This window comes from Oncorhynchus gorbuscha, linkage group LG06 (genome assembly GCF_021184085.1).
Source record: "Oncorhynchus gorbuscha isolate QuinsamMale2020 ecotype Even-year linkage group LG06, OgorEven_v1.0, whole genome shotgun sequence".
Classification (NCBI taxonomy): domain Eukaryota; kingdom Metazoa; phylum Chordata; class Actinopteri; order Salmoniformes; family Salmonidae; genus Oncorhynchus; species Oncorhynchus gorbuscha.
Genome location: NC_060178.1, coordinates 91,531,359 through 91,547,250, shown reverse-complemented (window position 1 = coordinate 91,547,250; position 15,892 = coordinate 91,531,359). Strand labels below are relative to the sequence as shown.

At 42.1% G+C, this 15,892-nt stretch overlaps 2 protein-coding genes across 2 annotated transcripts in view; both read right to left on the bottom strand.

Annotated features, from left to right (window-relative positions):
• Positions 1-6,288, bottom strand: part of LOC124038528 (heat-stable enterotoxin receptor-like) — a 42,266-nt gene extending 35,978 nt beyond the window's left edge. Inside the window, exons 1-8 of the mRNA XM_046354531.1 lie at positions 5,618-6,288; positions 2,369-2,481; positions 2,204-2,271; positions 1,426-1,638; positions 1,046-1,167; positions 825-924; positions 375-489; positions 111-252 (exon numbers count right to left, since the gene is read on the bottom strand). Of these exons, the coding sequence (XP_046210487.1) occupies positions 111-252; positions 375-489; positions 825-924; positions 1,046-1,167; positions 1,426-1,638; positions 2,204-2,271; positions 2,369-2,481; positions 5,618-5,825 (1,081 nt within the window). The 5' untranslated portion in view covers positions 5,826-6,288. The remainder of the gene's footprint in view (positions 1-110; positions 253-374; positions 490-824; positions 925-1,045; positions 1,168-1,425; positions 1,639-2,203; positions 2,272-2,368; positions 2,482-5,617) is intronic.
• Positions 6,289-10,671: 4,383 nt separating this feature from the next.
• On the bottom strand, positions 10,672-14,635 carry LOC124037303 (cold shock domain-containing protein C2-like). Its single transcript, XM_046352009.1, has 4 exons — positions 14,411-14,635; positions 12,295-12,703; positions 11,313-11,435; positions 10,672-10,896 (listed from the first exon to the last, which is right to left on the bottom strand). The coding sequence occupies exons 2-4, from the start codon at positions 12,483-12,485 to the stop codon at positions 10,734-10,736; spliced, it is 477 nt and encodes a 158-aa protein (XP_046207965.1). The 5' UTR covers positions 12,486-12,703; positions 14,411-14,635; the 3' UTR covers positions 10,672-10,733.
• Positions 14,636-15,892: the final 1,257 nt, after the last annotated feature.

The following is a 15,892-nucleotide window of genomic DNA, read 5'->3' as shown; positions in this document are numbered from 1 at the left end:
CTACTACACACATGTATACACACACACACACAAAACACACACACACACACAGGTGGCCACATCTCCAGGCCAGACCACACAGCTTGATGTGTTGCTTCTTGGTCTCTTACCGTCAAAGGAGACGTTTCTGAAGTGGTTGATGTTAACTACCTCCATGGGGTTGAGCTCAGACTCAGGCTTGTTCCAGAGCTTCCTCATCACCTGACCAAACATCAGCACTGCATCATGGTACGCTGCCATATAGTCATTCATCTGGACAGAAGGCAGATTTATTGGGCCCTGGTCAAAAGTAGTACACAATATCGGGAATAGGATGAATAGGACACATCAGAGTACAATGATAGACAGGGCCTCAACCCAGCAGGGAGTCTCACCATCACGTTGTTGCCCAGGTCTGTGTCCACAGTATAGTTCCTAGTGTTGGGCATGGTGAGAACTAACACGTTCTTCATAGCAGGGATAGAGGACTTATTGGTGTAGTACTTATCACTGTGTGGAGTCATGGGTTCATTGTCAATGACACTGAAAACACTGGTGCTCTCAAACACTCCCTGAAGCATGGTGATTACAATATTAAACCTTTCTGAACTTTTTACAAGAAAGAAATGAAGACACAAAGACAAATAACAGACTGGGGAGAGCGAGAGCATTGCAGTTCACCAGACCCAAATCAAGAGCTGTAAGGCTCTCACACACACGTGCACACACACGTACACACCCCTCCACCCACCGAGTAGTCAGCAGCGAACACGTTGCAGGTGGTGAGGACGACGAGGGAGAGAGGGGGAGAGACACAGAGACACACAGAGAGAGAGAGGACTAACTTGTAAAGATTGATCAGGATGAAAACAACACTAGGATCAGCCTCTATCGTTCCATTCTTCAGGTCCACGATGTCTTCTGGTGTCCCACACACTATGAACACTGCACAGTGAAGAGGAGAGAGTCAATGAAATAGAAATGGAGACTGTTGGTATCTGTTCACTGCCCTGTCGACAGTATGTGCAAATGCTCCCGATTTGTTAGATGTTGTGGGCTTACTTACAATTGCTTGTCCTGTTTTTGGAGCTTAATTCCTTTCTAAGGTCCTCTGCTTTGCTTATGACGTTTGTTTTTTTTATGTGTAAGGAAAAGTGGGCTGAAGCTGTACCCAGTGCATTGATATACCTGGAGAGGGATGGGCAGATACCATGACATCAGTATCAACATCACATCTAAGCAAATATAATAAACACAAATAAATCATCTCAAAGTCATCTAAGTGTCCATTATATTAGCATACAGAATCACATGTCTAATTCATATCCACCGTCACCCTTTTCCATCATAATTACACTTAAAAGAATTCGCAAACAAGTCGGGACACCTGTGACTCAAAAGGAACTCACAGGCGACTCACAAGCGACTCACAAGTGACTCACTCACCAGAAGCAGTCCTCAGTGTTCTGCTTCTTATAGAGGGAGGCTGTGGACCACTTGGGTTTGATATCATTGTTGAAGTCCCAAAACTTGATAAAGAAGGTGGAGATCTTGCGTGCGGGGGGAAGTATGCGAGTCAGATATTCTTTGTAGTCACAGGACAGAGCGAAGCTGCCTGCTGAGATGATGGGCATTTTGAGCTCCAGACCAACCTCAAGACTGACACATAGATAGAGGGGAGAGGGTGAGGGAGAGAGAGAGAGAGAGAGAGAGAGAGAGAGAGAGAGAGAGAGAGAGAGAGAGAGAGAGAGAGAGAGAGAGAGAGAGAGAGAGAGAGAGAGAGAGAGAGAGAGAGGTGCAAAAGAGATAGAGAGTTAGGGGGAGGGAGGGGGGGAAGAGAGAGAGAAAAGGAGAGAGGGAGGGAAAGAGAGAGACGGCGGGAAAGAGAGAGCGGGAAAGAGACACAGAGAGAGAGAGAGAGAAGAGAGAGAGAGAGAGAGAGAGAGAGAGAGTAAGAGAGAGAGAGAGAGAGAGAGAGAGAGAGAGAGAGAGAGAGAGAGAGAGAGAGAGAGAGAGAGAGAGAGAGAGAGAGTAAGAGAGAGAGAGAGAGAGAGAGGGGTGTGAGAGAGAGAGAGAGAGAGAGAGAGAGAGAGAGAGAGAGAGAGAGAGAGAGAGAGAGAGAGAGAGAGAGAGAGAGAGAGAGAGAGAGATGTAGAGGTAAGTAAAAGGGATAGAAAGGGATATGGTGTCACGACAACACAAATCATATCAAATCAACACTTACTCAACCATCTGAAAGGTTGCATAGGTGCAGGTGGGCCCCAGGAGAGCACAGCCCACCTCCCCTGTCCTCTAAAACAGAGGAGAAGCAGCTTAGATATGTGAATATTTGAGCGACACAGTATGTGTGTGTGTTTCTGTGTGCGTGTGTGAGATGGTTAACACTCACAGTTAGGTTCTTCACGGTCTCCACCACCTCACAGGTGCTGCTTCGACAGCCTTTATTGCTGTACAAACTAGTCTCGAGCCCTCGAAAGTTGGCAGTCAGGTTGCGCTTCACTCCTTGGCAAAGACAGTGCCAATACACCATAATGATGAAAACACAGATAGTGGACCCACAGATAGTGATTCAGCCAAAGAACATCAACACTTGATGACAGCTATAACACAGTGTTGGCCTAGGATATCATTATAAACCAGGGCTCTTCAACCTTTTCTTGCTCGGGGACCTCTGCCCAGGGACCCCCATCATATGTTAGCAAAACATGTTTTTTCCCATGTCTTCTCTTATCATCTGGTGAATGATAATGGTAAGGACAAGTAATAAACATGTTTTTATTAATAGATTTGTTAATCAACCTCCCCATTCCCAACATTATAATTGGAAGAAGTGTAAACTCTAACATAGACTAATAACATTTCGCTGCACCTGCGATAACATTTAAAAATATGAGTATGAGACCAATATCATTTAAAAATGTATTTTTAACTACAACGGTATCTCCAAACACATGTTCACTAATAGCAGCTGTTTAGCTGGTTAAACCAAGGTTAGCAATGTGTTGGCAAAAATGAATGTCCAAGTCAAGAATGCTTGCCAGCAGCCAGCGGCACTTGCTGCGACTGGTACTATGTCAGATACCTCAGTGCATACAGTGCCTTGCGAAAGTATTCGGCCCCCTTGAATTTTGCGACCTTTTGCCACATTTCAGGCTTCAAACATAAAGATATAAAACTGTATTTTTTTGTGAAGAATCAACAACAAGTGGGACACAATCATGAAGTGGAACGACATTTATTGGATATTTCAAACTTTTTTAACAAATCAAAAACTGAAAAATTGGGCGTGCAAAATTATTCAGCCCCTTTACTTTCAGTGCAGCAAACTCTCTCCAGAAGTTCAGTGAGGATCTCTGAATGATCCAATGTTGACCTAAATGACTAATGATGATAAATACAATCCACCTGTGTGTAATCAAGTCTCCGTATAAATGCACCTGCACTGTGATAGTCTCAGAGGTCCGTTAAAAGCGCAGAGAGCATCATGAAGAACAAGGAACACACCAGGCAGGTCCGAGATACTGTTGTAAAGAAGTTTAAAGCCGGATTTGGATACAAAAAGATTTCCCAAGCTTTAAACATCCCAACGAGCACTGTGCAAGCGATAATGTTGAAATGGAAGGAGTATCAGACCACTGCAAAACTACCAAGACCTGGCCGTCCCTCTAAACTTTCAGCTCATACAAGGAGAAGACTGATCAGAGATGCAGCCAAGAGGCCCATGATCACTCTGGATGAACTGCAGAGATCTACAGCTGAGGTGGGACACTCTGTCCATAGGACAACAATCAGTTGTATATTGCACAAATCTGGCCTTTATGGAAGAGTGGCAGGAAGAAAGCCATTTCTTAAAGATATCCATAAAAAGTGTTGTTTGAAGTTTGCCACAAGCCACCTGGGAGACACACCAAACATGTGGAAGAAGGTGCTCTGGTCAGATGAAACCAAAATGGAACTTTCTGGCAACAATGCAAAACGTTATGTTTGGCGTAAAAGCAACACAGCTCATCACCCTGAACACACCATCCCCACTGTCAAACATGGTGGTGGCAGCATCATGGTTTGGGCATGCTTTTTTTCAGCAGGGACAGGGAAGATGGTTAAAATTGATGGGAAGATGGATGGAGCCAAATACAGGACCATTCTGGAAGAAAACCTGATGGAGTCTGCAAAAGACCTGAGACTGGGATGGAGATTTGTCTTCCAACAAGACAATGATCCAAAACATAAAGCAAAATCTACAATGGAATGGTTCAAAAATAAACATATCCAGGTGTTAGAATGGCCAAGTCAGTCCAGACCTGAATCCAATCGAGAATCTGTGGAAAGAAGTGAAAACTGCTGTTCACAAATGCTCTCCATCCAACCTCACTGAGTTCGAGCTGTTTTGCAAGGAGGAATGGGAAAAGATTTCAGTCTCTCGATGTGCAAAACTGATAGAGACATACCCCAAGCGACTTACAGCTGTAATCGCAGCAAAAGGTGGCGCTACAAAGTATTAACTTAAGGGGGCTGAATAATTTTGCACGCCCAATTTTTCAGTTTTTGATTTGTTAAAGAAGTTTGAAATATCCAATAAATGTCGTTCCGCTTCATGATTGTGTCCCACTTGTTGTTGATTCTTCACAAAAAAATACAGTTTTATATCTTTATGTTTGAAGCCTGAAATGTGGCAAAAGGTCGCAAAGTTCAAGGGGGCCGAATACTTTCGCAAGGCACTGTAGCTGCAGGAAGTAGGTTGGGGTGGGGGTGGGGGGGATGGGGGGATTTTTGCCTGCACTGAAGGAGGACTAGTAAAGGCCCAGTGCACTACTTTTGTGTTTTAAAAATTGTACTAAATGTTTTTGAGTGTTTACGAGCATTTGTAACTTGAGTCTGATAATTATCTATACAAAACAGTTATTCTGATAATACTTGTGGAAATTCTTTGCAAATACAATTTATTTATATATGAAAACTGAAATGGTCTATTCATTCAACCAGAGCCACATTTTCACACTGGTCCCCTGTGGGAATGGAACCCACAACCCTAACATTGCAAGCACCATGCTCTACCAACTGAGCCACACCATCACATCACATCATCACAAACCACTTGATGTCTCAATATACTCATTTACTGTATTGTGCATTGTTTTTCTTCATGGTGATGGAAAGTCTACAGGTACAAACCTAGATGACCACCAGCCTATGTACAATACACTAATGTACATATACATTAAGTAGTTTGTAAGGATGGTAAATTAATACTGCACAAAAAGTGGTTGTTCCCATGTTATTTGAACAAGAAAAATATTTAATTTGACGTGGATGTTTGTGTCTTTGCCCAAAACGTTGCACTTTTTGATGTAAAGGCCCCCTTTACACTACTTTTGTGAAAATGATATTCTTCTTCTTTTATGATTATGATTTATCAGAGCTCAGCACCCCTACTTCCATCGGCTATGCTCCAGTGAGTGTAATTAGTATACTCCCTGCAGTACCCTGGTTGAATACCCATGTTGTTGTTTTATATTCTGCCCTATTAGTGCTTGCATACTACCAATTAAGGGGGGGATCAGCCGCGGTTGGACATGAACCAGCAACCTTGTGTCATCTCACTATTCATTTACAGTTGTACAATTATGATTCCATTTACCATTTGGACAGCAGGTGAGTTCAGCATCGTGCTGTATTGCACGTTCCACAGCACCACGGACAAACTTCATACTCCAGGGAGAGACATCGTCATCCAGCAGAACCACGTTCATCATGATCCCATCCAGACACGGTGGATGGGTCGCCTCGCATCGTCCTACGATCAGCACCAGCCAGCAGACCCACAGCGACAAACCTCTATAAGCCATTCTGAGGACTGTTCCAACTTTTCACAAAGTGAGTCTGGATTTTCCAGCCTCGACGACTTGTTCTCTTGTCAATTCTTTTGAGATGTTCAATTACAAGGCATTTGAGCTGTGGGTTAGCAAAATCCAATTGCCAGAAATGTTCTACTAATTCCAAAAAGTAAAAACTTAACAAAAAAGATTGTTATTTGTCACCCCTTTTGATTCTGTATTCCAAATATCTCAATATTCTGACGCTATATTCCTTTCATATGTTCCATTCAGTCCAGACACCTTTTCCAGTTTGAAAAGAAACATAAAATCTGCGTGCAAAAACCTATGAAGGCTATGAAAATGTAGTTCTCAGAATGTCCCAATGTTTTTTAAATGTAATGACTGACTATGACTTGACTGCTTTGTTTTAAAAAAAAGATATGTGGATTTACACACCTACTTTGTTCCTCTTAGATTTGGCAACTCACGTGTGCTTTCCTAACGCACCTGTTAATGAACAACTGGAATCAACACACAGCCTGAGGGAGGTGGTCAGACAATAATAACCTTCTCACCATTGTTCCAAGGTCCATCAAAACCAATAATCATACACACTTCACATCATCAGGGATCGTGTCAATTCCATTTCAATTCCAGTCAATTCAAGAAGTACACTGGAATTGGGTTTGCTTTCTGAATTGCCCTCAACCCTGCACATCACACAACCACAATACACACAGGCCAGTACACAGCCATAGGCCTGTAGAGGGCATGTAGACCTATGGGGCAGTGGGAATTACTGGGGGCCAGGGAGGGCTAAACCATTTCTATAAAATGCAATTTGTACTGCTACAGTGGTAAATATGAAGAAAAAAAACTATTCCAAATTAAATCAAAAACATTCCACCTCTGTGTCATGATGTAAAGAGAATAATAATAATGTATTCCAGCACGTATTCAGGTGTCCTTTAGTCAGCAAGACGCATCAATTCATTCAGGTTACAAGAGTGTAGACCTAATGACATTTGCCGAATGTCCTTACACTTTTTGGTGTTTTGTAACAAATGTATCTTTCCCTTCCTCTTGGACAAATATGCGCAGATAGCCTACTTTTTGAAGTGATTTGTTTGACAGTAAGATGAAAACATCATGACTTTATGTACCGTTTTCTTAGCTGAAGAGCTACCACTCCAACTTAACTTTGAACAATGGTAAAACAGGGAATTAGGGTTTCTAATTGCAAAGCTAATTCTAAATTCTACATTCTGTTTCAAATGGCAGCCAAGATAAGAGCATAACCATGTGTAGGCATAAGGTGGACTCAGTGTCAGAACATTTTGGAACTCAGTTATGTTTCAAATTCAGATTCAAAGCTAGATGGAATGGGTAAGTGGTTGCAATTGATCAATGACCCATGCTGTTTATTTGGCAGTGAGGGTAGGAATAGAGGGGAGCCGTCAGCATCATGCCGTCAGCCTCGTGCAGTATTGTTAGGTTTAGCACACCTAGTCATAACAGATGGACACACTCACCTGTTTACTCAGATACAGAACACACCAATGCCTGGCTATTGTCTAAAGGTGATCTCAGCTGAGTTTCACCAAAACAGCTCACCTTGTAGATCATCCTGTCTGTGGACACACCTCCAGACAAACATTATGTCCGGCTATGGCCCTATTTCCCACGCCACCCGCCCCGTTACCTGCACAAACATCTCATTCATCAATATGCCAAGTCAAGAGGACAGACCATTAGGTTTACTTAGTTCTGTGTGTATATTATAGCTTGTCTGTGTGTGGTGCGCGTGCGTTTGTACGTCCATTCAAGCATGTGTCTAGGTGTGTGTGAGTGCGTCAGTACATGCATTGTTATCATGGACCTGGGGCAGGAGGACCTTATCTATTAAGGCAAATGCTTAATAGCAGGTTTAAAGTCTAAGTCTGGTTACTGACCAGCAATCTGATCACATGTTTCTGATGGGCTCTGTATGTACAGTTGAAGTCAGAAGTTTACATACATCTTAATCTCAGTTTTTCACAATTCCTGACATTTAATCCTAGTAAATATTTCCTGTCTTAGATCAATTAGGATCACCAATATATTTTAAGACTGTGAAATGTCAGAATAAGGGTAAAGAATGATTTACTTCAGCTTTTATTTCTTTCATTACATTCTCAGTGGGTCAGAAGTGTACATACACTCAATTAGTATTTCGTAGAATTGTATTTAATTTTTTTTACTTGGGTCAAACATTTCAGGTAGCCTTCCACAAGTTTCCCACAATAAATTGGGTGAATTTTGGCCAATTCCTCCTGACAGAGCTGATGTACATGAGTCAGGTTTGTAGGCCTCCTTGCTCACACACACTTTTTCAGTTCTGCCCACACATTTTCTATAGGATTGAGGTCAGGGCTTTGTGATTGCCACTCCAATACCTTGACTTTGACCATTAGGTTTACTTAGTTCTGTGTGTATATTTTAGCTTGTGTGTGTGTGTGTGTGGTGCGCGTGCATTTGTGCGTTTGTACGTCCACACACACACAAGCTAAAATATACACACAGAACTAAGTAAACCTAATGGTCAAGGTCAAGGTTGTCCTTAAGCCATTCTGCCACAACTTTGGAAGTATGCTTGGGGTCATTGTGCATTTGGAAGACCCATTTGCGAAGCTTTAACTTCCTGACTGATGTATTGAGATGTTGCTTCAATATATCCACATAATTTTTCTTCCTCATGATGCCATCTATTTTGTGAAGTGCACCAGTCCCTCCTGCAGCAAAGCACCCCCACAACATGATGCTGCCACCCCGTGCTTCACTGTTGGGATGGTGTTCTTCGGCTTGCAAGCTCCCCCCTTTTCCCCACAAACATAATGATGGTCATTATGGCCAAACAGTTCTATTTTTGTTTCATCAGACCAGGGGACATTTCTCCAAAAACTATGATCATTGTCCCCATGTGCAGGTCTTGGCTGATTTCTTTTGACATTCCCATGATGTCAAGCAAAGAGGCACTGAGTTAGAAGGTAGGCCTTGAAATACATCCACAGGTACACCTCCAATTGACTCAAATGATGTCAATTAGCCGATCAGAAGCTTCTAAAGCCATGACATAATTTTCTGGAATTTTCCAAGCTGTTTAAAGGCACAGTCATATGAGTGTATGAAACCTTCTGACCCGCTGGAATTGTGATACACTGAATTATAAATTAAATAATCTGTCTGTAAACAATTGTTGGAAAAATTAATTGTGTCATGCACAAAGTATATGTCCTAACCGTCTTGCCAAAACTATAGTATGTTAACAAGAAGTTTGTGGAGTGGTTGAAAAACAAGTTTTAATGACTAACCTAAGTGTATGTTAACTTCAGACTTCAACTGTATGTATTTAATTAATTAAGATATTTTCTTTTTGATGCTGGCTTGGAGGATAGTTGGCATTCTGGAGGATAGATTAGACAGAAGCAAAGTTGACATCCTCATAAAAAATAACTGGAAAGACTTAGATCTATAACGCGTTTTAAACCGAAGCAGTGTCCTCATGGCTTATCTTGGATTTAAAGTGCCAAAAAGTGGATCGTCCAAAATACTGTATAATGCATGACATCAGGGGTTAAAACAGGTCAGGTTTAACCATTACTTCACCCCCACTTTAAAGAGCTTGAGAGTGCACCTCAGAAGTACTCAGAAATTGGTTGAGGATTACTTGTCCTTGTCTGCCCTCTAATGGACTATCAATATTACATACAATTGTAATAAGCAATATTTTAATTGCTAATAAACTTTTTTTGACCACAAGTTAACTTATTAATGCAAATAATCAACAAATGTTCACACAGGTATGTGAATAATACAGTAGGAATGACAAGCCGCTAGTCCCAGTGATTCAACAGAAAAAGTGCTCTTGAACACAGTGAAACTTCAGTTTCCCAACAGAAGAAGAGCGTTATGTAGTACACTAGCTACTATATTTTTTTTGTCGCAATCAAACATGTAATTAAACATGCATAGAACCCTAATTATGTTTACAAAAGGCTAAAACAAGGACACTGCATGATGAAAGTATGAGACTATTTGACAACAGCGTATGTCCATAAAAAAAAAAAAAGACATGTCTGTTAATCTGGATAGCATTGGTTTTAATGATAAAAAATGGGGTTTGAACCACATATAGTAATCATCAGTAACTCTGTTACAAAGATGAATAAATGGTCATTGGTCAACATTAGACTGAGGGAGTAGGTGTTACCAGGGCAATATCATCAGAGTGAATTGTGTAATGTTTTAGTTCCAGGTATATATTGGCACAAAAACACACATTTCTAAATAATCTGATCAACAACATCTACCTCACCTGTCATAACAAATGGAAAATAAATAAGTCAATCAATCAATCAAAAGTATGAATAAAAACAATACAATTTAGGAAGGTTTGATGCTCTGTTTCACGTTTTCCCTACAACAGTGATTTATTAAACTTACTCGACTCCTGCTATTTTAAATTATCTTAAATAAACCATCAACCTTTAATCTTAAATCAAAGTTAACCTTGACATTTTCCTCATTCACATTCCAACTGAAACTTACGTAAAACCATCTTAAGCCTTATACCACATTCCAACCCCTTTACTTATTCACTCCTTTCTCTGCTCCCCTTGCCCCTTTACCTCTCTAGGCTCCTTCCTTCCCTGCCTTCTCTCCCTACCATGGACTCCACTTCTCCCTCTTCCCTCCCCTTTACCTCTCTAGGCTCATTCCTTCCTTGCCTTCTCTCCCTACCATGGACTCCACTTCTCCCTCTTCCCTCCCCTTTACCTCTCTAGGCTCCTTCCTTCCCTGCCTTCTCTCCCTACCCTGGACTCCACTTCTCCCTCTTCCCTCCCCAACCCCACCCTCCACTCTTCCCCACACCGCCTCTCTGAAGGTGCAGGTGGAGGTCTAGGAGCTGATGATCTGTCCAGACCAGGTCTCATGCTTGGTTCCTGGGGCCAGGTGGGTGATGATCACCTCCACCGCCTGCATCTTCTGGTTCTTGGGGGGGATGGAACAGACTTTGTACGTGACCTCGTCGCCTTCCATCGGAACATATTCTCCATCGATACTAACGAGGGAGATCATTTTTATGAGAGACTGCAAACCTCTCTAGGTCTCGGACATTCTAGGTTCAATTATAATCTACAGCAAAACACTTTAGGACTGACAATTGTAATCTACACCAAAACACTTTAGGACTGACAATTATAATCTACACCAAAACACTTTAGGACTGACAATTATAATCTACACCAAAACACTTTAGGACTGACAATTATAATCTACACCAAAACACTTTAGGACTGACAATTATAATCTACACCAAAACACTTTAGGACTGACAATTATAATCTACACCAAAACACTTTAGGACTGACAAGTGTTATACTGCTATGCGCTGTACATAATATCATATATTATAATCACAATATACCTTGTTGCTTTATCATACAATTATAATCTTAATGCTTCAGAACCACTCACTCAGAGATGTGTACAAAGATATCCTCTCCACCGTTGGAGGGCTTTATAAAGCCATGACCCTGGCACCTGTAGAAGGTCCTGCACACGCCCTTATACACTGGGCCTGATCTGGCCCGCACCGTCCTGAGACACACAGCAGAAAAACAACACACATTAACCCTTGCAGAATATTCTCAGACCTCCCCAACATTATCCCCAGCAGACTGTTCTCAGGCCTCCCTAACATTATCCCCAGCTGACTATTCTCAGGCCTCCCTAACATTAACCCCTGCAGAATTTTCTCAGGCCTCCCTAACATTAACCCCTGCAGGCTATTCTCAGGCCTCCCTAACATTAACCCCAGCTGACTATTCTCAGGTCTCCCTAACATTAACCCCTACAGGCTATTCTCAGGCCTCCCTAACATTAACCCCAGCTGACTATTCTCAGGCCTCCCTAACATTAACCCCAGCTGACTATTCTCAGGCCTCCCTAACATTAACCCCAGCTGACTATTCTCAGGCCTCCCTAACATTAACCCCTGCAGGCTATTCTCAGGCCTCCCTAACATTAACCCCAGCTGACTATTCTGAGGCCTCCCTAACATTAACCCCTGCAGGCTATTCTCAGGCCTCCCTAACATTAACCCCTGCAGGCTATTCTCAGGCCTCCCTAACATTAACCCCAGCTGACTATTCTCAGGCCTCCCTAACATTAACCCCTGCAGGCTATTCTCAGGCCTCCCTAACATGAACCCCAGCTGACTATTCTCAGGCCTCCCTAACATTAACCCCTGCAGGCTATTCTCAGGCCTCCCTAACATTAACCCCTGCAGGCTATTCTCAGGCCTCCCTAACATTAACCCCTGCAGAATATTCTCAGGGCTTGCATCCAAAATGGCTCCTTAATCGCCAATAGTGACCAGGTCACCCTCAAGGTCATGCACACACACACACAATCACATACACTACTACTTATACCACCACAGATTATTACTACTCACGCTGAGTATGTGCGGGTGCGTTTGGTGGGCAGAGGGCTGGGTAGCTCGCCTGGCATCAAGGGGGGTTTCCTCTCCCTTTCCCACACTCGACTTCCCTGCCTGAGGAAGGGGAAGGACAGTGAGAGGGGAGTACGGGGGGAGCTCAGAGGCTGTGGTGGATCGGAGGGGGACGAGGGGTCGGAATCAGCCATCTCTGTGGTGGTCCCCCTGGGGGTGTGGAGCTCCGTGGGAGAAGCTGCCTCAGTCTCGAGTGGGACACAGCTTGGGAGACAGGCCTAGACTGCCAGCATGATAAGGGTGATGTTGGTGTGTCAGTGGTGGTGGTGGTGGAGGTGGTGGTAGTGGATGTGGTGGTATTACTGTTAGGATGCGTCTGGAAAGCAGGACAATGGAGGAGCTTGGAGGTTTCCTGGAAAGAGAGGAAGAGAGAAAGAAAAAAAGTGTAAGGAATAGAGAGATAAATATATGAATAAATCCTCAAAGACTGCAAAACAAGGAGGGACGACAACACAACAACACACTCAGTGAAATAACAATAACACAGTGATTTGGTTTGAAGCACCAACACTGACCTCAATGTTTTCAAAATATCTGTCTATATAACCCAGCCTTGCCGAGTAAAGCCTTAGCTCCAATCTTGAATACATTATTATAATACCAACCCCCCTATTCACATAGAGCTGGATAGCATTACGTTACTGCTCTTATACTGTATTTTGTATTCAGACGTCAAACCCTTTGAACAGACTGAGGCAGCGCAACCAACAGATTCTTTGACTGAAGAATCCCTAGACAATATCAAATTATTTAGCCATTGGGAGCATTGTTGTGTCATTTTGAGACTTATTACCATATCCCTCCCCCCTTAGAGTCTGCCTGCTGATGTCTGTCAGTGCTCTCTATGTAAAAGATGAGTGAAATGTGTAGCAGACCACATCCCTAGCGCGTCTCCATCTTTCTATGTGACAAGTGGCACCATCTAAATATGGCTGCCTGCATGGTGGAGTAGAGTCTGCCCCATTATTTACTGGAGGGTCAGGGTGGAGACAGGGTGGATACCAGGGTTTAGGGAGGAGGGTTTAGTGTGGTAGAGATCAATAATGATCCAATAACGAGGAATGGGCATCCTTTATTGTTTATTGGTAAGAGGAGGTGTTCTGTTTTATCCCAAAACTCATTTAAGGGAAAGGGATTAATCAAATATCCCCCATCCATGTGTCAAAGAAAGATGGCAGGTTTTATTCTGATGACATCACATAGGCTGGTGCAATGTTGAATTGAAGGTGTACACATATCTGTCAAAATTTGGCACAGAAAAAAGACACAGTTTGAAAACTATTATTGACTTGAATTATTAGCTACTAAATGACACATCATGATATATTAATAACAACTACCTTAATATAACAATAAAGTTTATCTAATCGTATGTGTTTCATGAGGAACATTTAATATATTCCCGCTTGTAAAAGTAGTGAGAGTGACTGTAAACCTATCAAAGAGATAATGGGATTATAGGCAGTACACTGATATTTGGGTCGTTTTGGAGCACTGGAAACCCCAGGGCGGACCAGAGTGGCTTCAACTCGACAGAAAGGCTGTCCCAACTAGCCTTGCGCCTCCCAAAATCAGAAGGGCACTGTGGCTGCTTGTCGTTAGCATCATCAGCATGGGAGACACGTAAATATTCAGTACACTACACACACAGACAGTGACACTCACGACGCTGCTCTTTAACTTTCTGGACGCCTTTAATTTGTCTAATCCTTTTTCATTTGTCAAATAGCGGTTTCAAATATAATGTTGTCTAGATTCTCACTCGCTCCCAAAATTAATCCCACTGGCATCTTGATTCCAGAACATTCTCACGTGTAGCATACCAGCTGAGACAACAGGATAATACATTGATCACTCAAAATAAGGTAGAAGCGGCACAAAAAAAAAAAAAATGTAAAGGCTAGTCTACTCATCATAAAAGATTCATCAAGATAACAGTTTACATAGATTATAAATATTTAACCCGGGTGGTAAATTGTATATAAATAGGACCTTTAAGAAAAGATATAGCCTAAAGCGCACTATCAAACTAAAGGCTATTGATTTATCGAGCTCTTACCGTAAAATGTCAAGCTGTTTTCGGTCAAACGTGCAGATGTCTTGACTCTTAACTGTTATATAACGATAATTATATAATTAAATAAAAAATAAACCTGCACAGACATGTGGAGAGAATACCTATTGCTTGTGGCTGGCTGGCTGCGCGGCACAAGCTGGTCTGTCTGGATGATTAGGGAGCAAAATGAAAAGGGAGCAGAAAGAGAAGGGTACAGGGGTTCCTGTTCCGACACAATGAAGACTGCAGGTGCGTTTATGTTTTGTATATTGTAATAGGCCAGGCGGCTATAAATTCCTAGTAGCCCTAATCATAGAAGTGGGCTAACAATTGTGAACGTGAGTGAGCTCTGATCAAATAAATATTGTTGGGAAAAAAACATCAAACTGTATGAGAGCAGTCAGATAAGATTCTGATATAGTCACTGTGAGTGAAAAAATATAACATGATAGGTCTAAGAGACCATAAGGACTTCTAGAGCAGAGTCAAATTAATTTTGCATTCGGTCTTCAACGAGGCCCGGACGGAGGGCCGCTCTGACAATGTGTTCTATTTCCTCGCCACCATAATCTACCAAAAAAAATTACCCTCTATCAATCGATTTTTAAATGTTCGATTCTCCCTGACTGTCTAGCTTTTGTTATGGTGAGCTGGAGACAGTCCAAAAGAAACTGAATGTAGGTCCATTATCATTTCTACAGTTTCGATTTTGTTTTTGTGTTCCCAGAACACATTTTATGTTCTTTAAATGCTTCATTGGGTTGTGGCAAATGTTCCTAAGGTTCCCAGAATGTTTCATTAGGTTGTGGGAACAGTCTGGTGGGAACATTGTAGAGACATCACCAAATATATGTTCCCAAAATAAAAATAAACTCTCCCGTTGTGCCGATGATTATGCAATGTATATTTTAGGGTGCAAAAAACCTTCACCTGGTGTTACAAGAACGTTCCCAGAACACATTTAGTCAGTTCTTAAAAGGTTCCCAGAATGTTTCATTTGGTTGTGGGAACATTGGGTCAAGGACATAGAGAGGCAGGTGTTACCCAGACTAGTATTCTAGGCCAACTACAGGCTGATATAGACACTGCATTTTAATTTTATTCATAGGACATTTGACCAGCATTTAATCATACAAACATATGGACATATACAACAACAAAAAAGGTCAAATGAAACACAGCTTATTTGCAGTCTTTCCAGCTTCAATTTGAAGTGATTGTGCTACTGTAGCTTTGTTGTTGGCTAGCATCTCTGAACAACAGCGTTCTGATGAGAGGGCACATTCTCTATGCCAGGCGAAATCGCACCTTATTAGCGCATTGTTATGGATGTATCCAGATAAATGTCACTAGAAAAGAGCTTAAACAATTGCAAACGCAGTTACTTTGCTGTTATTCTGGCTGAACTTTTTGATGTGACTAAGTTAGCCGTAGTTGCCTAGCTAGCAAGCAAGGGATAAGAATGTTGCCTCCACTTAGTCTCAG